The following is a 23,202-nucleotide window of genomic DNA, read 5'->3' on the forward strand; positions in this document are numbered from 1 at the left end:
TTTGAGAGAGACAACAACATCTCTGCAGGAAAAAATGGATGGGTGTTCCACATGATTACATCAACTGCAGTGTCGATCACTAAGGGACCGGGTGTGGCTTTATTTCATGCAAAAATAATCCGCTCTATTCAAATTTACTTTTCAGGAATAATTTACTACATAGTATGTTTGGTACAACTGTGTGTATTTGGGGGTGTCGTCAGAATACTTAATAGAAAATTTGTTATTTGTTTATTATTCATCAATAAAATGTTCATAGAAAAAGTCAGTAATCTAAAAAGTGGTAGCTAAAGGTTCTTAATTACTAACTAGAAAGATATGAGTTCTAAACCCAGCTCTGAGCCTAGGGCCTTTTACAAGCTCCAATACTGTTTATTGTTAATTGTTAAGTTCAAATGTAAATTAATTTGGATGAAAAGTCCACCAAACCAAAAAATAACTGAACATAATGTCTGTTATAATGTATAAGAAATAAAACAACAAATTACAGTTACATAATAAACTATTATATAGTTAACAGCTAAAATGTATTCAATGAATATTTTAATAAAATAAAATAAAATCAGTTCTAAATAGTGTATCAGAGTCACATGATTATCACAGATATTTATGAGCTTTGATTTCAGTTGTAATGACACTTTATAATGTGGCATACAGATTGATGTACCATGAAGATGTTCACCACAGAAAGTGTCGTAACCCAACCTTGTATCAACAAAAAGCTGTCACTTTCACTTTGACTTGCAGTCAAGCAAGCTTTATATTGTCATGGACTAAAAAGCAAAAAAAGAAACACCTGATTATGTTTTTTTTGTCCAGTGGATCAACTGCAGTCAAGCTGATGCAGTTCCTAAAAAATGCTTTTATAATTGCGACATTATTGTGTTTATTGTGAGTTTTCTGGAAATTTGCTGGGAAAAATAGACATACAGCAACTTATTTATTTATTTGTCTTGTGCTGTAGAAACAGAAAAAGGGTACAGAACTTATTGAAATTGACACTAGCATGTCCATTACAAGTGAATGTAAAGTTGTAGGTCTTAAATAGTACCATGACCATTATGTGATACTTTGTTATTTTCTACTCATAGACCAATCTTTAGCAAACATGAATGTGTACGCCTAAACATACAGTATAGATGTTTAACATATATCATGAAGCTCTGTTTAATCCAGCAGACAAACTGGCCTGTACATACAGTGGGGCCAAAAAGTATTTAGTCAGCCACTGATTGTGCAAGTTCTCCTACTTAGAAAGATGAGAGAGGTCTGTAATTTTCATCATAGGTACACTTCAACTATGAGAGACAAAATGAGAAAAAAAAATCCAGGAAATCACATTGTAGGATTTTTAAAGAATTTATTTGTAAATTATGGTGGAAAATAAGTATTTGGTCACCCACAAACAAGCAAGATTTCTGGCTCTCACAGACCTGTAACTTCTTCTTTAAGAAGCTCTTCTGTCCTCCACTCGTTATCTGTATAAAAGACACCTGTCCACAGGCTCAAACAGTCAGACTCCAAACTCAACCATGGCCAAGACCAAAGAGCTGTCGAAGGACACCAGGAAGAAAACTGTAGACCTGCACCAGGCTGGGAAGAGTGAATCTACAATAGGCAAGCAGGTTGGTGTAAATAAATCAACTGTGGGAGCAATTGTAAGAAAATGGAAGACATACAAGACCATTGATAATCTCCCTCGATCTGGGGCCCCACGCAAGATCTCATCCCGTGGGGTCAAAATGATCATGAGAACGGTGAGCAAAAATCCCAGAACTACACGGAGGGACCTGATGAATGACCTGCAGAGAGCTGGGACCAAAGTAACAAAGGCTACCATCAGTAACACACTATGCCGAGAGGGACTCAAATCCTGCAGTGCCAGGCGTGTCCCCCTGCTTAAGCCAGTACATGTCCAGGCCCGTCTGAAGTTTGCCAGAGAGCATATGGATGATCCAGAAGAGGATTGGGAGAATATCATGTGGTCAGATGAAACCAAAATGGAACTTTTTGGTAAAATCTCAACTCGTCGTGTTTGGAGGAAGAAGAAGAACCCAAGAACACCATACCTACTGTGAAGCATGGGGGTGGAAACATCATGCTTTGGGGCTGTTTTTCTGCAAAGGGGACAGGACGACTGATCCGTGTTAAGGGAAGAATGAACGGGGCCATGTATCGTGAGATTTTAAGCCAAAACCACCTTCTATCAGTGAGAGCATTGAAGATGGAACGTGGCTGGGTCTTCCAGCATGACAATGATCCCAAACACACCGCTCGGGCAACGAAGGAGTGGCTCCATAAAAAGCATTTCAAGGTCCTGGAGTGGTCTCCAGACCTCAACCCCACAGAAAATTTGTGGAGGGAGTTGAAAGTCCGTGTTGCCCAGCGACAGCCCCAAAACATCACTGCTCTAGAGGAGATCTGCATGGAGGAATGGGCCAAAATACCAGCTACAGTGTGTGCAAACCTGGTGAAGACTTACAGGAAACGTTTGACCTCTGTCATTGCCAACAAAGGTTATGTTACAAAGTATTGAGTTGAACTTTTGTTATTGGCCAAATACTTATTTTCCACCATAATTTACAAATAAATTCTTTAAAAATCCTACAATGTGATTTCCTGGATTTTTTTTTTAATTTTGTCTCTCATAGTTGAAGTGCACCTATGATGAAAATTACAGACCTCTCTCATCTTTCTAAGTAGGAGAATTTGCACAATCAGTGGCTGACTAAATACTTTTTGGCCCCACTGTAAATAAACATATTTTAAATACCTTCTAAAAAGGACATAATTGCTCAGTCCTTTTCTTCCCGGTACAATACTGACGTTATATGAAGAGCTGGAAATGCTTTTAGAGAGTCTAGATGCAGCGAGCAGTGTAACCTAAGAAGCCTCAGGAAATGAAAGCCTTGTAATCTAATAATCTATGAACATGGTGGAGCAGAAGCCGGCTGAGCGAGGAAGTCATTAGAATGCATTTACATTGATCAGTGCTCAGTACCACAGCTGCTCAACATACATACATACATAAATTCAGCCTAGTCGTCACAAAAACAAACAATAGCAGAATTAAAGCCCAATAATTAAGGCCCTACCTAATTCACGGCCGTGAAAATCACGTCACTAACCATGAAACAAACCCAGCAATTTGCTGTGAAATTCAAAATTTAAAGTTTGTGTTCAGCGATTTAACATTTTTCATTAGTGTAGCGTAATTTGCACTATGAGCCGTCCTAGCAATCCTACAGCAATTCATTTAGCAATCAAAATGTCCAAAATGTCCAAAATGTCGAAGCCACGACAAAAACCCACGCAGACAAGAGGAGAACATATGGGTTTGGAAGTACTTCAAAAAACTACTGTCACTCGACAGTCAACCTCTGCACCAAGACATGCTGCCTGAAAAGTAGAAATGAAGCAGAACTCTTACCTGATAGCATGGCAAACTGTCTGTGTAGCTGTTCAATTATGTCCACGGCCAGCAGGGGCCGTATCTCCTGTTGCATAATCTCATCTGAAAAAAAATTAAAAGCAAAATGCCAGGGTCACTAGATATTATTACAACATGACATTCCTACTTTTAAAATCCATTACGAACCACAAAAAGTGCCTGAAGACATCATGCATTTCCCGATTCAGTAAGAGTACAATCAGCACTCTGTACCCATTAGGTGGATCCTGCTCACGCCCTTGTTAAACAGGGTTTCCATTTTGAGGTTGCTTCTTGCAGCAATGACCTCTAGCCTTGAATACAGTTTCTGGTTTGTTTCTTTGTGGAGGAGCTATACCCCCTCTAACAAGCAGTGCATTCATGGCATAGATTTTAAAGAACAGATGTTTCAGTGACTTATTAATTTAAAACCTTCATGTACTTATCAGGGTTTCCCCACTGGGCAACAAAGACTGAACACAATCTTCACTATGTACCACTATAAAGGACAGTATGAAGACACATCAATCTTCATTACATAATGACAATCTATTGCTATTTTGAAGGATGAAAGTATGTATGTCCACTCACTGATATTAAACACTGTATGTGTCGAACACTGAATCCAAGCTAGCCAGAGGTTGTTGGAGCATTCAAGTCTAAGGGTTCTGAGCTGCAGTGAGCTATGCTAATCAGCTGTCAGCAATAAATTCAGTATTAATATGGTGCTCCTGAGATGAAACGGCTCTGTCTAATGTTTACTGCCATGCGGCAAGTGTTTCTAAATGACATTAGACCAACGACAAATATAAATAAATGATGAATGATTCTTTTTTATTATTTAAAGCCCTTCTGATTATAGAGACATAGCTGTGTCTCTGACCTTATCAGATGTGAGCTTGGATGTTTTCTTAGATCTTTATCTGGGTTCTATTGAGACTTTATAAATGGGTTGTTAATGTTCCCTTCGAGGAATTTTGTGGACCACAATCTTCTGGAAAAATTCAATGCTGGTAAAGTTAAAGGCTCTCAGTGCTGTTTGCTGGTGTCCCAGAGCCTCAAAGCCTTAAATTGACATGCTAATAAGGCTTGAACATTTCAGTGCTCGTTAAGACCTTTTTGCCTACTTCAAGATGCTGGAGGTGCGTCTAGCCTGAACGTATTTCTTAACTGAATTTGATTACCTGGTTGACTGAGTACTAAAGGGTACTTACTTACACAGGGTCGGTTGATGGACAATTTTATCTTTCATAAAATGAACACTGTATTTTGTGATTACTCAGGTTGTCTTCATCTAGACTGGATTTCAAGCTGTAACTGTAAACTCTCTTTCACATGAGTAAAACATGAACAGAGTATCTTCAATTCTACAAGCTCAGCAGTGACAGGGAGGATATTTAAAACTGTTTATGAACTTTAGTAATAATAAGAGAAACGGTTTCAGAAGGTCTTGACACACCCATCTGCCTGGTTCCAATCTGTAAATGTGAACTATTTGCTTCATAACGTGTCTGAATTGTGACTGAACAACACCACTGGTAGTGCAATTATGTTACATACTATGTAGTACAGCAGTAGGTACACAATATGACCTAAAGTATATAGACAAGTGACCATGAGCATGCTGGACATTTAATTCCAAAATCAAGGGCATTAATATGCCCCCCTCTTCCATGCAAAAACTACATATTAATCACCAAAGTTGTCAAAGTCTTTATGGACCGCACTTAACGCACAAGGACACAGTCATTCTACGTTTTTCCCCAAATATGATGACACAATGTTAGAAATGAATTATATATTTTAAATGGGAACAGCTGGTGTGGTAGAAAATCCCGAACTTGATTCTAAGGAAGGGTGTCCACATACATTTGAGCATGTAGTGTAGTTACAAAGTGCAGCAAATATATTGTGTAAATTCTTACTGTATACACTTTGGTTCATTGGTCTGTATTACACCATAGAACCAAATGTATTTTAATTTGCTACTATTAAAGAAATTCTTCTAATGTAAAAATAAATTAGAATAGTATAATAAACAAACGATAAAGCAAAGTGAGACTCTGATACTGAAGACTTACTCTTATTCACCTTCTACAAAAGCATGTTTAATGTTTATCAGCAGGTAATAAACAGCCTGTAATGATGAAACAAAGTACAAAGCATTTCTGGTGTTTTAAAAGCACATGCTTGCCCACATGCTCGGTCACACACGTAAACATACACATCCTCTGGAGGCATGTTCCAAAGGAAGCACAATGTGCGTCAGGGGCCATGTGAATTATAGATGTTATCTTACAGCCCCTGAGCTGCAGCCACTAAAATTCAAGCGGGCCACAATATGTGGTAAAGGCCATAGAGGAAGGTCATCACAGCAAGACCACTCCCACTGGGACAGAACAAACACATACAACCAACCCTTTTCACTAAGAGACAGCACACACCACCAGGAGGACCAAAAACTACCATTTTAAAAGGGAACATGTACAGACTGGGTGCAGCCCTAATTGTTCCGGGCTATTTTTATTTCACTCAGATAACAGAGGACAAAAAAATATTAAAACCTCTCCTCAGAATCCCATATTTAAATATTCAGCCCCAGAATATGTAACGGGCATTAGTAACAGCCATCAGTAACAGCCTATGAGTAACAGCCTCAGATTAACAACTGTCAGTAACAGCCTCAGAGTAATGGCTGTCAGTGATAGCTTCAGAGTAACAGCCATTAGTAACAGCCTCAGAGTAACATCCATTAGTAATAGCCTAAGAAATAGTTTTTAGAAACAGCTTCAGAGTAACAGTCTCAGAGTAACAGTTCTCAGAGTAACAACCATAAGTGACAGCCTTTAAGTAATAGCCACCAGTATCAGCCTCAGGATCAAGGCCTCAGAGTAACAGCCTCAGAGTAACAGCCACTGATAATAGCCTCAGAGTAATAGTCTTAGAGTAACAGTCACTAGTAACAGCCTGAGAAACAGCTTTTAAAAACAGCTTCAGAGTAATGACTGTCAGTGATAGCTTCGGAGTAACAGCCATTAGTAACAGCCTCAGAGTAACAGCCATTAGTAACAGCCTCAGAGTAACAGCAATTAGTAACAGCCTCAGAGTAACATGCACTGATACCATCCTTAGATTAATAGTCTTGGAGTAACAGCCATTAGTAACAGCCTGAGAAACAGCGTAAACAGAGTAATGTCTGTAAGTAACAGCCTCAGAGTTACAGTCTAAGAGTAACAGTTCTCAGAGTAACAATCATCAGTGACAGCCTTTAAGAAATAGCCACCAGTACCAGCCTCAGCATCAAGGCCTCAGAGTAACAGCAATTAGTAACAGCCTTAGAGTAACAGCTGTTAGAAACAGCTTCAGAGTAACAGCTGTTAGAAACAGCTTCAGAGTAACAGCAATTAGTAACAGCTTCAGAGTAACAGCCATTAGTAACAGCCTCAGAGTAACATCCATTAGTAATAGCCTAAGAAATAGTTTTTAGAAACAGCTTCAGAGTAACAGTCTCAGAGTAACAGTTCTCAGAGTAACAACCATAAGTGACAGCCTTTAAGTAATAGCCACCAGTATCAGCCTCAGGATCAAGGCCTCAGAGTAACAGCCTCAGAGTAACAGCCACTGATAATAGCCTCAGAGTAAGTCTTAGAGTAACAGTCACTAGTAACAGCCTGAGAAACAGCTTTTAAAAACAGCTTCAGAGTAATGACTGTCAGTGATAGCTTCGGAGTAACAGCCATTAGTAACAGCCTCAGAGTAACAACCTCAGAGTAACAGCCATTAGTAACAGCTGTTAGAAACAGCTTCGGAGTAACAGCAATTAGTAACAGCCTCAAAATAACAGCCTTAAAGTGACATTCATTTGTAACAGCCTCAGAGTAACAGCCATCAGTAACAGCCTCAAAATAACAGCCTTAAAGTGACATTCATTTGTAACAGCCTCAGAGTAGCAGCCATCAGTAACAGCCTCAGAGTAACAGTCTCACAGTAACAGTATTAAAGTAACAACCACTAGTAACAGCTTTTATTAACAGCCACAGAGTAACAGCCATTAGTAACAGCCTTAGAGTAACTATCTTAGAGTAACTATCAGTAACAGGCTTTGAGTAATAGCCACAAGTACCAGCCTTAGCATCACAGCCTCAGAGTAACAGCCATTAGTAACAGCCTCAGAATAACAGTCTCTGAGTAACACTTTCAGAGTAACAGCCTCAGAGTAACATGCACTGATACCATCCTTAGATTAATAGTCTTGGAGTAACAGCCATTAGTAACAGCCTGAGAAACAGCGTAAACAGAGTAATGTCTGTAAGTAACAGCCTCAGAGTTACAGTCTAAGAGTAACAGTTCTCAGAGTAACAATCATCAGTGACAGCCTTTAAGAAATAGCCACCAGTACCAGCCTCAGCATCAAGGCCTCAGAGTAACAGCAATTAGTAACAGCCTCAGAGTAACAGCTGTTAGAAACAGCTTCAGAGTAACAGCTGTTAGAAACAGCTTCAGAGTAACATCAATTAGTAACAGCCTCAGAGTAACAGCAATTAGTAACAGCCTCAGAGTAACAGCCATTAGTAACTGCCTCAGAGTAACAGCTGTTAGAAACAGCTTCGGAGTAACAGCAATTAGTAACAGTCTCAGAGTAACAGCCATTAGTAACAGCCTCAGAGTAACAGCAATTAGTAACAGCCTCAGAGTAACATGCACTGATACCATCCTTAGATTAATAGTCTTGGAGTAACGGCCATTAGTAACAGCCTGAGAAACAGCGTAAACAGAGTAATGTCTGTAAGTAACAGCCTCAGAGTTACAGTCTAAGAGTAACAGTTCTCAGAGTAACAATCATCAGTGACAGCCTTTAAGAAATTGCCACCAGTACCAGCCTCAGCGTCAAGGCCTCAGAGTAACAGCAATTAGTAACAGCCTCAGAGTAACAGCAATTAGTAACAGCCTCAGAGTAACAGCCATTAGTAACAGCCTCAGAGTAACAGCAATTAGTAACAGCCTCAGAGTAACAGCCATTAGTAACAGCCTCAGAATAACAGCTGTTAGAAACAGCTTCAGAGTAACAGCTGTTAGAAACAGCTTCCGAGTAACAGCAATTAGTAACAGCCCCAGAGTAACAGCCATTAGTAACTGCCTCAGAGTAACAGCTGTTAGAAACAGCTTCGGAGTAACAGCAATTAGTAACAGTCTCAGAGTAACAGCCATTAGTAACAGCCTCAGAGTAACAGCCATTAGTAACAGCCTCAGAGTAACAGCCATTAGTAACAGCCTCAGAGTAACAGCCTCAGAGTAACAGCCATTAGTAACTGCCTCAGAGTAACAGCTGTTAGAAACAGCTTCAGAGTAACAGCTGTTAGAAACAGCTTCAGAGTAACAGCTGTTAGAAACAGCTTCCGAGTAACAGCAATTAGTAACAGCCCCAGAGTAACAGCCATTAGTAACAGCCTCAGAGTAACAGCTGTTAGAAACAGCTTCAGAGTAACAGCTGTTAGAAACAGCTTCTGAGTAACAGCAATTAGTAACAGCCCCAGAGTAACAGCCATTAGTAACTGCCTCAGAGTAACAGCTGTTAGAAACAGCTTCGGAGTAACAGCAATTAGTAACAGTCTCAGAGTAACAGCCATTAGTAACAGCCTCAGAGTAACAGCCATTAGTAACAGCCTCAGAGTAACAGCCATTAGTAACAGCCTCAGAGTAACAGCCTCAGAGTAACAGCCATTAGTAACAGCCTCAGAGTAACAGCTGTTAGAAACAGCTTCGGAGTAACAGCTGTTAGAAACAGCTTCAGAGTAACAGCTGTTAGAAACAGCTTCCGAGTAACAGCAATTAGTAACAGCCTCAGAGTAACAGCCTCAGAGTAACAGCCATTAGTAACAGCCTCAGAGTAACAGCCATTAGTAACAGCCTCAGAGTAACAGCCTCAGAGTAACAGCCATTAGTAACAGCCTCAGAGTAACAGCTGTTAGAAACAGCTTCGGAGTAACAGCTGTTAGAAACAGCTTCAGAGTAACAGCTGTTAGAAACAGCTTCCGAGTAACAGCAATTAGTAACAGCCCCAGAGTAACAGCCATTAGTAACTGCCTCAGAGTAACAGCTGTTAGAAACAGCTTCGGAGTAACAGCAATTAGTAACAGTCTCAGAGTAACAGCCATTAGTAACAGCCTCAGAGTAACAGCCTCAGAGTAACAGCCATTAGTAACAGCCTCAGAGTAACAGCTGTTAGAAACAGCTTCGGAGTAACAGCAATTAGTAACAGCCTCAGCGTAACAGCCATTAGTAACAGCCTCAGAGTAACAGCCATTAGTAACAGCCTCAGAGTAACAGCCTCAGAGTAACAGCCATTAGTAACAGCCTCAGAGTAACAGCCATTAGTAACAGCCTCAGAGTAACAGCTGTTAGAAACAGCTTCAGAGTAACAGCTGTTAGAAACAGCTTCAGAGTAATGACTGTCAGTGCTTTAAACCTGTGTGCACACTTGTTCCCTAAATTCCCTAGAAAAACACAATTTACAACACAGCCACTGTATAAACATGTAAACAATACAGCATATTGAGCTGTGATTCTGAACTATTATTATTTAATAATTAAATTTATTGGTTATAATACAGTCAAAGATACAGACTTGTTGCTTTTCACATGACTGAAACAGGAACAGAGTATCTTTAGTTCTACAAGCTCAGCAGTGACAGGATTGTTTAAACTGTTTATGAAACGTAGTAATAATAAGAGAAACAGTTTCAGAAGGTCTTGGCAGTGACACATTCCAGACAGCCTTGGTTCTTCAGGAAACACACTGGCTTGTCATGCAGGTGAGTTGTACAGAGAACACACAGCAGTGTTTCATAGGCTGGAGTTTAATACAAACACACACACACACACACACATCCATCTGCCAGCTGCAGTTCAGGTCAAGACAGGAATCTCACCTTCTGCCATTGCTGCTGACCTTGTTCCACTCCTCGCTTCTGTAAGACACTTCTGTAAATCCATACAAACAATCCATGACAAATGCAGCAATGCAATACTTCACGCATCAGGGCCAAACTTAGCAACAAAAGCAACAAATGACATACAGCAGAGCACAATTGTCCATAACAGTGTCTGCCCATGCAGCAAACCTCCCACATAACACACCAGAACAATCAAAGACTTGTGCCTGAGGCATCCATTGCAAACAGTGTGGAATAAATTGCATATATTAAGATAAAATACATGAAAAAAATGACAGATTATTGAGCTCCACAAAATCAAGCCATAATCTTAAAGTCTGGTTCCACAAAATTACAAAAGGTCATTCTTAATGAGAATACAATGAGATCTCTAGTTCTCAAGTCTCTTACCTATGACTGGTTTGGTGTGTTTGATCATTATGACAACACAGCCACCAAACCCCAGCATATGAGTGTTAAATTCCACAATGAGATGATTTACTGAAGCAAGAGATTAATTTTTACCATCTTCAACCTTCTCTCTTTGTCTCAGGACTGCAAGAAAAGGCTGAAACTGTAACCTGGAAGGAGACACATATTTGTGGAAAGCATCTGAGCAACTTCCGTCACTTTTTCCAGCCCTGGCGTGTTTTTCTTCCACACGAGTCAGAATCTCTCCGAAGCCTGTGCTGGAACCCTGCAATAAATGACCTATCAGCATTTTAGGAGGGAAGAGCATGTAACTCGCCAGCCTCTGTCTTACACTGGAAGAGGTGGAGGGGGAAGGTTCAAAACTACAAAACAACTTCAGTAAGCTGTGCATGTGTGAGAGATTTGGTAGAGGGGAGGGGGGAGGAACACTTTTTCAGGGAGATTTCCAAGAGAGTACAAAGTACAAGTTCTCCTGGATGCAGCAGACCACTAAATCAGAGTCACATGTTTCACATACCCCCCGGTCTACTGCAGCATGACATCTCAAAGCTGATTTTAAAGAACAGGGTTGAATACGGTCCAGGAGGAAGCATGAGAAAACAGACATGTGCAGAATGTGGGGTATTGGGTGCATTATAACAAAAGCTCCTAACATATTTACCATTCTGAATGTGCATTTTCAAGGGCGCTCGGTAAGTGCAGTGGTAAAGTACGCTAGCCCACAACTGCAGAGATCAGTTCGAATATCAGCCGGTTGGGCATCTGCACAGACTTAATTGGCTATTGTCTAAATGAGCAATTTAGTAGTGATCATTTAAAATACTGACCTATGTACTTTATACCAATACACAAGTCAGCCTGAGCCTACTTACAAGATAGATAGATAGATAGATAGATAGATAGATAGATAGATAGATAGATAGATAGATAGATAGATAGATAGATAGATAGATAGATAGATAGATAGATAGACAGACAGACAGATAGTGAGATAGACGGATAGACAGACAGACAGACAGACAGACAGGTAGATAGATAGATAGACGGGTAGACGGATAGACAGACAGATAGATAGATAGACGGGTAGACAGACAGATAGATAGACAGACAGATAGATAGATGGATAGACAGGTAGATGGGCAGACAGACAGACAGACAGGTAGATAGATAGATAGACGGATAGACAGATAGATAGATAGACGGGTAGACAGACAGATAGACAGACAGACAGACAGATAGATAGATAGATAGATAGATAGATAGATAGATAGATAGATAGATAGATAGATAGATAGATAGATAGATAGATAGATAGATACTTTATTGATCCTGAAGGAGATTAAAGGATTGTTATTGGCCCCTAAAACCAGATTCTCTAACGACAGATCTGCAAAATCTACCATCACGTCATCAGTTACAGAATCAAAGCAGCTAGCAGGGTAACAGCAAGGCAAAAGTCTAATCTCATGTTCACTTTAAACAATGGACATTATTTTTTCTCCTCTTTTATCAGTCACAAACAGATCCAAACTTTCCTTTCTTTATCTTTTTAAATTGTGTTTTATTCAGACTGTACATTTCCACCATTAAGCCAAAATGATTCTGTAACATGACCTGATGGTGTATTTTGCAGATCTGTCGTCAAAGAATCTGGTTGTATGGGCCAATAACAATCCCATAACAGCACGATAATAGATACCCATGGATGTCTCATCATGTTAACTGGGGAAAACATAACAGTTTGGGCTCATCTATATTCCTTTTACTCACCCACACATATACAAAAGATGACAATTATCCACGACTGGGCAAAAAAAGTGTCAGCCACTCCATCTGGCATGGCTGGGTAATTAATCGGCTACATTTACAGCTTGGACAGCCAGCTAGCAAGCCGTCTCACAGAGGGATCAGTCAATGTTCAGGCTGCTTTGTTCTCTTTTATCCTGCACATGTGAACAGAATCCCCACAAGACAATGCATGCTTGTGTTACGTTCTTACATAACATCCAGCCAAGACTGAGGACTTCAAATGAACCCGGCCGGCAAAATCAATACACAACCATTGTGAGACATTCGTGCTCAAATTAGATCAAATCAATCAGCAAACTGTCCACACCATCTTACATTTACTGCCACACTGACCGCAGTCATGTGCTCCAGAAATAACAGAAGACCCAGGCGAAGAAGTCTGCCACAAAAGAGGATACAGGATAAATAGTAACTAAAAATAGCTAACATGTCTGAAGGAAAAAAGCTTTTCATTAGGATCCAGTGTTAGAAAACTCACCATAAAGGAATACTACTGGGTTTTTAAACTTTTATCTCCTTAATCTATGTATGATAACCATGGACAATGATCTGAAATATTTTTCTGTCTTTTGGAGTTAATACGGACATTAAATACTGTTGTATTAAATAATGTAATTAAATAATGGGTTTTTTGCTCCTATTTTGCTTCATTTAAGCTCTACCTTATCTGTATCATTTATTTATTTATTTTTTCACACATCAATTCAGTCTGAGGATGCAGCCAACATTAACCTGGCCAGGTTTTTTTAATTAGAACTCTTACACTAGGCATCTCAAAAAGAAAACAAAAATACCCACAATTGTATTGTAGATGTAAACAACGTCTAAAGTCAAGTGAACAGTCAAAAAACTGTATTTGTGTCTTTATGTACAGATGTTTTGTCCTAAATCAAATACCTGACCCAGTTCACTCAGATGGGTTTCATTATGCTGGACTATTTCAGGACTATAGGCTGTGTTTGGGGCTCCTGGCGTTTAAACAGAGCACACGTGTAGTCCAGACATCACACACAAACAAGCGGGGGGATCAAAGTTGTGGCATTTCTGTTAACCGACCATTTCTGTACTTGATGTTATGCTTTGTAAGGGACAGGGGGAGTTCGAGACAGGGGCGGGCGGGGGCGAGCTGGTCTGGGCTGAATGCTTTGTTCCTTGTTGTGCGGCTTCCTTTTGCACAATAAAGCTTAGTGAAATTAATCCAGACTCATTTCTTCTGATTATTAGTACACTATATTAAAACTCATCTTGTAGGGCTGGAAATAACTGGGTTGTCAATTAATCTCTTTCTTTAATAATCTTTCATAACAGACAAAAAGCTGACTTGTCTATTTCTTGGTATCATAAACATTTACATTTTCAGCATTTAGCAGATGCTTTTTATCCAAAGCGACTTACAGTACTGTGACAGTATACAGTCTGAGCACTTGAGGGTTAAGGGCCTTGCTCAAGGGCCCAACAGCAGCAACCTGGCAGTGTTGGGGCTTGAACCAGCGACCTTTCGATTACTAGTCCAGTACCTTAACCGCTAGCCTACAACTGCCCTACAAAGCTCCTACACAATGCTGTACCAATCATTTTTTCCCAAAGCAGAGAGATGACAGAACTGACAGGCAAACGTATACATGGAATAGGGAACATCACACCTTACATGCTCACCAATAAAAGAAAAGTGACATTTACCCAAAATGGGTGCAAACATATGCTATCCTCAGTGCAACTTTGGAAAGCTTGTGGCCAGCTTGCTCCACAGAGGCTTCAGCAACACGCACCCAGTTTAACACAAAACCACAAAGAAAAGTAAGAACATCTGGATTCCCAAGGCAATAGCTACTTGGTCCACAATAATGTGATAATCCAAGTTTTCAGGAAGAAGAAAAGCAAAGACAAGGAACTCCATGACACCAGCTGGGGCTAAATAAAGAACACAGGCGGTTCTGATGCTACCTGCACACAGGAGGGATCCCGCATGATGGCACACTGTCTGAGATCCTGAGTTCAGCATACCGGCCTCGCAGATTGTGCAGGTGAGTATGCAAGACAACACCAGAAAACACAATGCACCAGCAACAAGCTGTTGCGCAAGGCCGGCGTTATTCCCGCTGCAGCAGCGCATCAATGCTTAATAAGGCACAGAGGCACGTGGATATGTTAGAAGTAGTATTAAAAAGGTTTTGCTTTAAATAAAAAAGGTCATGTTATTGATGTGTTGACAAATGTAATCTAGGAGGACTAAGCTATTTAAAATTCATGAGTTTAGGGGGACTTCTGCTATTTTTGCTTTATTAATGAAACAATTATGAATTTATATCTTAGTCCTGTTACTTTTGGGTTAATGTACGAAGCATTCTGCCTAATCAGTAAATCTACTGGTGTATTTTCGGTTCACAGATTCTTTAGTAAACCTTCAAAAATACCCATGATGTACAGACTCTTAAAAAACACACACAAGAACTATTAGCTCAGCAATATTCCTCACAGTAACTCGACTCTCAGATTTAACATTTATATTTCTGTCTGTGCCATTCAAGGTTAACACATTTAAATGTATATTTAGCAATTCCGGCAAAGTGCCATGACAAGTTCTGTCTACACCTTGTCCTGGTTAAGTGGATGTTACTACTCTTTTATACCAGATATGAACGTTTTTAAAGGTTTTTAAATAGAAACATTATGAGCATTGGGCAGTTGTAGCCTAGTGGTTAAGGTACTGGACTAGTAATCCCTGGTTCATGCCCCACCACTGCCAGGTTGTCACTGTTGGGCCCTTGAGCCAGGTCCTTAACCCTCAATTGCCTAGACAATACGCTGTCACAGTATTGTAAGTCGCTTTTGATAAAAGCGTCTGCTAAATGCCAAAAATGTAAATAAGCATTGCTGTTTAATTGTTGTTTAATTGTCTAATTGTTTTAGACACTGTTCCTGGTTAGTCGGCATCCTTGGTATCAATTCTTGTGATACATTAGAAGTTGTGATGCAAGCAGCCACCTCAAGTTCACCTAACCATCTGATCCACCCCACGTAGCACAAGCTGTCAACGCTCAGCGCTGAAGAACACGCCAACAATGAAGGAAGTTAAGCACACACCACAAGTGGGATAAACCACTAATGACAACATGTCAGTGGTCCAAAACACACCCCAACCAAAGAACTACATCAGTGGTCCAGGTTCAAGCCACAAAAAGAATAAACCCTAGACATGAAAGCAAACTACCTCAATTTACTGTCGACAGTGCAGAGCCAATATTTTATACACATGCATGTTTAAACTGAAATACATCAGTACACATAAAAGAAGTTGAGAAAACCATACTTTTCTTAACAGCTGACTCAGTCTCCCTGCAAGCAGCCAGAAAGTGGTGATAGGACTCCATCTCTTCACCTGAGATACGCACTACAGAGTACGAAGCTAAGCGTGAGCGTCTCCCACATACCGAGCACCTGGATGGGATGGTCTGGTAATGCAGATTGCCATTCATAACTTCTGCTGCACCCAGCTCTGTGTGTTTGAGTAATGTCTGTAAATCAAGCCACGTCTGTAAGCAGTGGCCAGTTTAAACAAGGTCAGCACAGAGCAGGGGAATCTGGGCTGAGAGACTGGGAATGTCACTCGTACAGACTTAAGCAATTAATTCCCGCTGTGTCCCTCCTGCATAGGCTTCATTTACTGCTCTCAGCCCCACCTGAGAGTGTTCTGTCTCACCACCCTACATCCTGTACACACATACAGTCTGTCCTTGAGTCTCCTTATTGCTGCACTGATTGTGTGTCCCCACATGCTCTCTGCTGTAAAACAATGTCTAAGGGTTGTTAATGAGGTGTGCATGTTTATCGACTTGGCACCAATACACTGGTACTTACAAGGGTTTTGTCTTTCTGGACTATTGCTAAAACCAAGGAAAATTTGAACCAAAGATTCATTTAACTGTTAAAAAAAAACTTGGAACTTTTTGCTAAGAAAGGTCATTAATTAGAGAAAATTTGTACTGAGAGTAAAACTGTAGTTTCTAAAAGAGATAATTGCCCACTAGACTACACTATGCTACGCAGACAAACTATGTTTGTTAACCACTTAAAGCACTTTTTACTTTTCTAAATCTATTTTAGTTTTACTGATATACACGGATGAGCCAAAACAGAGAGACCATTCCTAAAAAATGTGCATGGCAATCACTATTCCATTATGCATTCAATTGTGCATGTCTTGTTCAGGAATACATTAAATGTAGGACCAATGGTAGTTACTCATAGTGCATAACTGTAATGCAGCAAATATGGGCAGCATAAAGCACTGAGCGCCTTTATAAGGGTTGAATTGTTATGGATATTTCCAGCAAGGGAGCCTCACAGGCTGCTGTGGTGAGCACCCACTGTGGTGGTAATGGAAGATGGAAGAAGGTCAACTGGTTCAACGAATACTACGATCTCCAAGATCATGTAAACAGCTGGGCATGTGTGCATCATTTACATGTGGAAGAGAGGCCACCAGGTTGCACTATATGAAAATCCACCTTGCAACATACAGAAGATAAAGGGCCTGCAAGTCTCAGCAGGTTACAGCTGTGTTGACAGCACAGTATGCATGTGGTCCTAATGTTTTGGCTCATCTGTGTAGCGCTTGATGGTATTTGTGTCTGAGATATTGCTGCCAAGAATCCTTTAATTGTACTGCTATTGGTACTGACTTTCAACATTTTGACTAGACTTGTCACAGTACTAATGAAACTTGAGCTGATGTATATTATGAACACTGTTTCCTAAATGTGGATTCAGTTTAATCAAATGAAACATTTAATTCACCCTTGTTGGTGCAACTTGCTGGCTGATTTTGTTTTGGTAAATTCTTTAAGTTTTAGAGTGAGGAAAACAAACTGAAGTGCTTGCTCATGGTAATTACCAGTAAGTTACAGACACTGTAGGTTATAACATGCTGAGGTGATATTCTAGGCTCATATCAAGCACTTACTAAGGCACATATTCACATAACTGCATTCTCAGTATCCAGCAGTATATTTACCATATAGAATTCTGTCAGTACAACAACAATATGTGTATTCACTGTATAAATCTTACTATGCCTAACCAAACCTTTTCAGTCTATAAAATCTTGACAAATAATTAATAAGAATTACCAACAGTACAACAGACAATGATTCTATTGATCCAGGATTTTCACACAAACAAAAGTGTCACAGTAATTACTGGCATTGTTTCAGACCACAGTGCATTAAGCATAATTACTCATAAAAAGCTCTTTATTTTCAGCATACCAGGGCAAATCCACCAGCACTGATCCACTACATGCATAATACATCCTAGGCCAACCTGGCTGGCCCCAAAGATGTGCCAGTAACTGTAATTTGAGTGTCCCAGCTATAGAAAAGGAGGGGAAATAGGACTTACACATTATGGAGCCCATTGTGGAAACAATTCCAGGACAAGAGGCACCCAAAGGCTGTTCCCGTGTGTCCTTATCCCAGGTTGAGATTTCAGTAAGGTGTCCACAGGGTCTGACTCTCTCTCTCTAAAGTCATTTAACAAACTGGCATTCTTTACACAAATATCCTCAACAATGCCAAAATTGCCCAGGGTCAGCCCCCTTCCTCTCCCACCCTCTAAAGCTTTCAGAGGGCGTTTCTGGTCAAGAAACGTCGAAAGGAACTTCAGACGTAGACATGCTGCTCCTTTCCTCTCTCATTCATACACACACACACACACACACACACACACACACACACACACACATAGAAAGATCAACACCATTAGGAAACCATTCTCATATCCCCTCAGACAAGCAGCAGCTGGCATGTAAACACACATCCAGTGTGATCCTGTGAGTGTAAATACGTATGAACTTTAATATAAGGGGATTACATACTTAAAAATCTAAATTGTAATTGTAAGTTTGTTTCAAAGTGACGAGCAGTTTTGCATGGTTAAAACATTCCTCAGCATGAAAACCTTGAAGATCATAAAACCTGGAGCTATTACTTTTTCCAGCTGTCTGGAAAAAACATCATGCGTTCAGCTAAAGAGGCATCGGAAAATATGCACAATTTCCCCCTCACTCCAAATAAACGAAATTAGCAAAGACATGTTTTGCGTCTGACGTTTCTTAATTGTGTACTTATTGTACCAGACTTGCTAAAGTGTTGATAAAATGTAAGGTAATCATAGATATACACCAGTTAGGCATAACATTATGACCACCTTCCTAACTGACTGGTCTGCCGTTGTGCAGCCCTATACACAACAAACTGTGATGCACTGTGTATTCTGACACCTTTCTATCAGAACCAGCATGAACTTCTTCAGCAATCTGAGCTACAGTAGCTCGTGCACCAATGAGCCTTGGCCGCCCATGACCCTGTCGCCGGTTTACCACTGTTCCTTCCTTGGACCACTTTTGACAGATACTGAACACTGCAGACTGGGAACACCCCACAAGAGCTGCCGTTTTTGAGGTGCTCTGACCCAGTCATCAAGCCATCACAAATTGGCCCATGTCAGGCTCAAATCCTTACGTGTGCCCCATTTTTCCTGTTTCTAACACATCAACTTTGAGGATAAAATGTTCACTTGCTGCAGAATACATCACGGCGATGAAGAGATAATCAGTGTTATTCACTTCACCTGTCAGTGGTCATAATGTTATGCCTAGTCGGTGTATATACATAGTTTAGATTATTAGTAGCAGCCATAATTGGCATTTACTTTATTCAAGCATTAAACTCATGTGGTAATTTCTCCTGTTTTCACTCACTAACATAACTGTATTTTGTAAATATAAACAAATTTAGAATTTGATGCCTGCAACACACGCATAAAAGTTAGGACAGGGGTGTGTTTACCACTGTGTTACATCAGCGTTCCTATTAATTACACTTGTTTATTGTTTTGCATACTAAGAATACTAATTGTTGCAGTTAGAATAGTGTAGAAATAAATTTGATTCAGCTTTGACTTCAGCTTAACCAGCTCTTCGATTATCCTCTTCATGTTATATTTTCAAAAGGAGACTGATCCAGACTGCAGGCAGGTCAGGCAAGCACATACTCTCAGTGTCTCTGAAGCCATGCTATTGCAGTGCATGCAAAATGAAGCCTAGCACTGTCGTGCTGAAATAATCATAGACTTCATGAGAAAAGACGTTGCCTTGATGGCAGCATGTGACTCCCAATATATACCTCTGTGTCAATGGTAACTTCTCACATTGACACTGATGCACCCCCATACCATAACAGACGCTGGTTCTTGCACCATTCACTGATAACAGCCTGGGTGGTTATTTCTGGAGAACAGAAATGTGTTGCTGAAATGTGGACTCTTCTTGAATTTGTTTGGCTTTTTCTATGCGTGACATAGATGCAAGAGGAGACTGTGTTAAGTAACAATAGTTTTCCGAAGCCAGTTTTTACTCCCCGAGTTCATGTGGCTATAACAATGCCATCTGTGGGCTTATAGGTCATGCACATTTAATAGTGGTTTCCAGCCTTGCCCTACATATACTGAGATTTGTCAAGATTTCTTGAACCTTTTCACAATATTACGTACGGTAGATAGTGAAAGACCCAAATTATTTGCAATCCTGTACTGAGAAATGATCTTTTCGACCAGATTGACAATTCTCCTACAAAGTTTGCTACAAACTGGTAAGCCATGACCCATCTTTGGGCTGAGCCTTGGGTCTATCCTTCTTTTATATCCAATTATAATACATTTACCTGTTGCCAATTCACCTGTGGTGCCACTTGAAATTTTTGTCACTAAAATATTCTAAGAACTTTGCCCGGTCCCAACTAAAGGATAAACTCAGCAGCAGAGATAATAAAATGGTGTAGTATCTCTAAAAGTACCATAAACTGTCAACTATTCACTGTGAGTGAATAGAAAATCCCTTACACATATTTGGGCTTTTTAAGAGTATATACAAAATGCATGTAACACAAGATAATAAATTTCTAAGACTTGTCCTCGCCTTTGCCATAGAGACACATCAACAGGAAGGAGGAGTTTAATAAAAGTAACAGCGTCAAGTCTGAAGTATGTACTTCCTCCTCGTACTCTCCCCTGAACAATTGTTTTTTCTTTTTTTTTTTACTGGACTACCGGAAAAAAATTTAATGCTCGCCAAAGAAACAGTCAATCAGTGAAGTCTCCTTAACAAAGATTCAAAACTTTGTTCGCTTATGTTGCATAATGAAGATAATTTAGCCAGTATGATGAACAGCCATGGCAGACTCTACTCACACACCTCATTACTTATTCAAAAGCACTTAACAGTAGCTCGGTCACTGAAGGAGAGTCAGGGTCACCGACACTGGCTGCTCTCAAATGTTTTAGTGTTGTTTTAAAATCCTGACTGCAGACTAGGGTTAGTCTGTATTCACACAGGTTGTGTTACATAAACGTTGTGTTATATTTTTAAAGATTCAGCTCTAAATAGCTTACTGATATGCTGACACACATTGTGGCCTGTCACTACACAGACGGTTCAACCACAGGGCTGTCAACACACATTGTTGCATAATTTCAATAGTCCCCAAATAAGCCACCACTGTTTCAAAAATAAATTTAAAAAGAAAATATAGGTGAGGGAAGGAAGTCCTTTAATCATCCTGTTATTTACCAATTCACATATGAAACGGAATGTGTTTTTTATGTTTTAGCTGTGCAGCATAACTATGAGCTAAATGTTCCTACACCTAATACAGTAAATATTTCTTAAGATTAATATTTCATTCATATTGCCTCTACAGTACTTGCCCACAGGGAACAAGTAACCCTTTTAACCTAGGTATCTTGCTTATGCTTTTAGGTATTTTTCCATTTTATGTATAGTTTTTTTCTTGACACTTTTTGCTTGCTCAGTACTCAACCCAGATACTAGAGTATTACACTTATCTATCAGTAAAAACATAAATATACTAGTTAATACTAAAATCAACAAACTTTTGTTGTTTTTAGCCTGACATTACTGCATTTTACAACTGTTCTGGCTTATGAACTTTAAAAGTTGTTGGACCTGCTTGCCTTACGCAGCCATTAGCAAGATTCTCCTGAGCAAGCTTTTGTCTTTGGAATTTTTTGTTAATCGTTCTGTGGTTATTCCTGGATTAAACAGCCTGTCTGTGTTAATCACCTCAGCCTACTTAGGTAAAAATAGCTAAACACAACATTTACAAACTGTGAATTGCACCAAAATTAAACCATTAAAATAAACATTACTGCTTATAATTGTCAATAAGAACAAGATTTGATTATTAAACTTTCTTTTTTAGATCCTTAGTCATACATTAATACTGAATCAAAACCTGACATCATGTTGACTCGTATAAACGTCATCAGTGAATACCATATGCTGCACATTTTCAATCATGACAGTTCTTCAGATGACATAAAATATGAATGAGCTCTTTAACATATGACAAATATCCCTTAAGATTCAAAAGAACTTGATGTCACCAGGAAAGAAGCAGAAAACAGATCAGATTAGGATGAGCTGTTTCCTAGCAAAGCATTTGCTGTTTTATTGAGTCGTAACAGGAATGACTCAGTCTTATGACTATGAGTTGATTTTTAATTCTGTAGAATGAAAACAAAGGCCTATTAATCAGTATGAAAACTAGAAAACACCGGTAATCGCTGCCTTTGTCCAGTTTGATAAAACTGTATGACCTGCATTGTATTGCTGTTGTGTTTTCTTTATTCTGAATTGTTGTAGAGGTTTGCAGTTATGATTCATTTAACAAACGACACAATGTCAGGATAAATGAAGTCAAGGTCACTGGACAGTCACAATACAGAGTGACATCAGCAGGCTTCAAAACTGATCAGATGATTGTTAAAAAGCCACAAACGGAAATCGCTCAGGTTAAACAGCCGATTAGAAAGCAGTTTTCTTCTCAAATCTCAGCTGCAATAGGTAACTAAAACAGTTAGTGAGCTGTGAGCGGGAAGGTGGAGGCGTTAGAGGCTATACCACTCCATGAATCATTGAGGCAAGCTGAGCCGGTCTGGTTCAGTTTCTATAGTAACTGACAGCCCGTCCCCCCAGAGCATCCCGTAAGAGCAAGAGGAGGAGGAATATAGCAGCATGGCACAATAACCTACTTCCCCTTTCCATGCCTTATATTTTTATTTGGCACAAAAAAAATGAATTGTGCATTATTACAGTTTTGCTTTGGGTCATTATACAGTATAGTACAGTTATCCTTGAGCATTAAAACACTATTGACTAAATTTGGGGAAAGAAAGGTCTTCTAATATCACTAAACTATTTCTTTCATTTATTTTTGCTGAGGCTGAGGATCTAACACAGATTGTGCAGTTATGTGACATTGTCCATACAACTGCCATTATAAAATAATTATATGAAAATACTAATAGAGTTTAAAATGAAGAAAAGTGTTAGAAAGAGCATCAATGCTCCTCCTTGCAATGCCACCACAACCTGACCAAATAAATAAAGCATCTTATATATCTTAAAACATTTTAATGCAAGAAAAAATCTACTTTAAATCAAAGCAGATTTTAATTTGTAAAGAATATGAAACCTAAAGGTTTTCTGAACAAATTTTATATAATACAATGTGACATTGG

General features: G+C 39.5%; 1 protein-coding gene across 5 annotated transcripts in view; it reads right to left on the bottom strand.

Annotated features, from left to right (window-relative positions):
- Positions 1-23,202, bottom strand: part of mcf2l2 (MCF.2 cell line derived transforming sequence-like 2) — a 94,310-nt gene that overhangs the window by 70,744 nt on the left and 364 nt on the right. For 3 of the 5 annotated variants that reach the window (XM_063013282.1, XM_063013281.1, XM_063013285.1), the window contains exon 2: positions 3,431-3,514. In XM_063013282.1, coding sequence (XP_062869352.1) covers positions 3,431-3,514 — 84 coding nt within the window. Of the gene's footprint in view, positions 1-3,430; positions 3,515-10,359; positions 10,405-18,003; positions 18,067-23,202 lie in introns of those variants that run through there. The other 2 variants (XM_063013283.1, XM_063013284.1) reach the window with 2 other exon arrangements.

Source organism: Trichomycterus rosablanca, chromosome 17 (assembly GCF_030014385.1).
Source record: "Trichomycterus rosablanca isolate fTriRos1 chromosome 17, fTriRos1.hap1, whole genome shotgun sequence".
Classification (NCBI taxonomy): domain Eukaryota; kingdom Metazoa; phylum Chordata; class Actinopteri; order Siluriformes; family Trichomycteridae; genus Trichomycterus; species Trichomycterus rosablanca.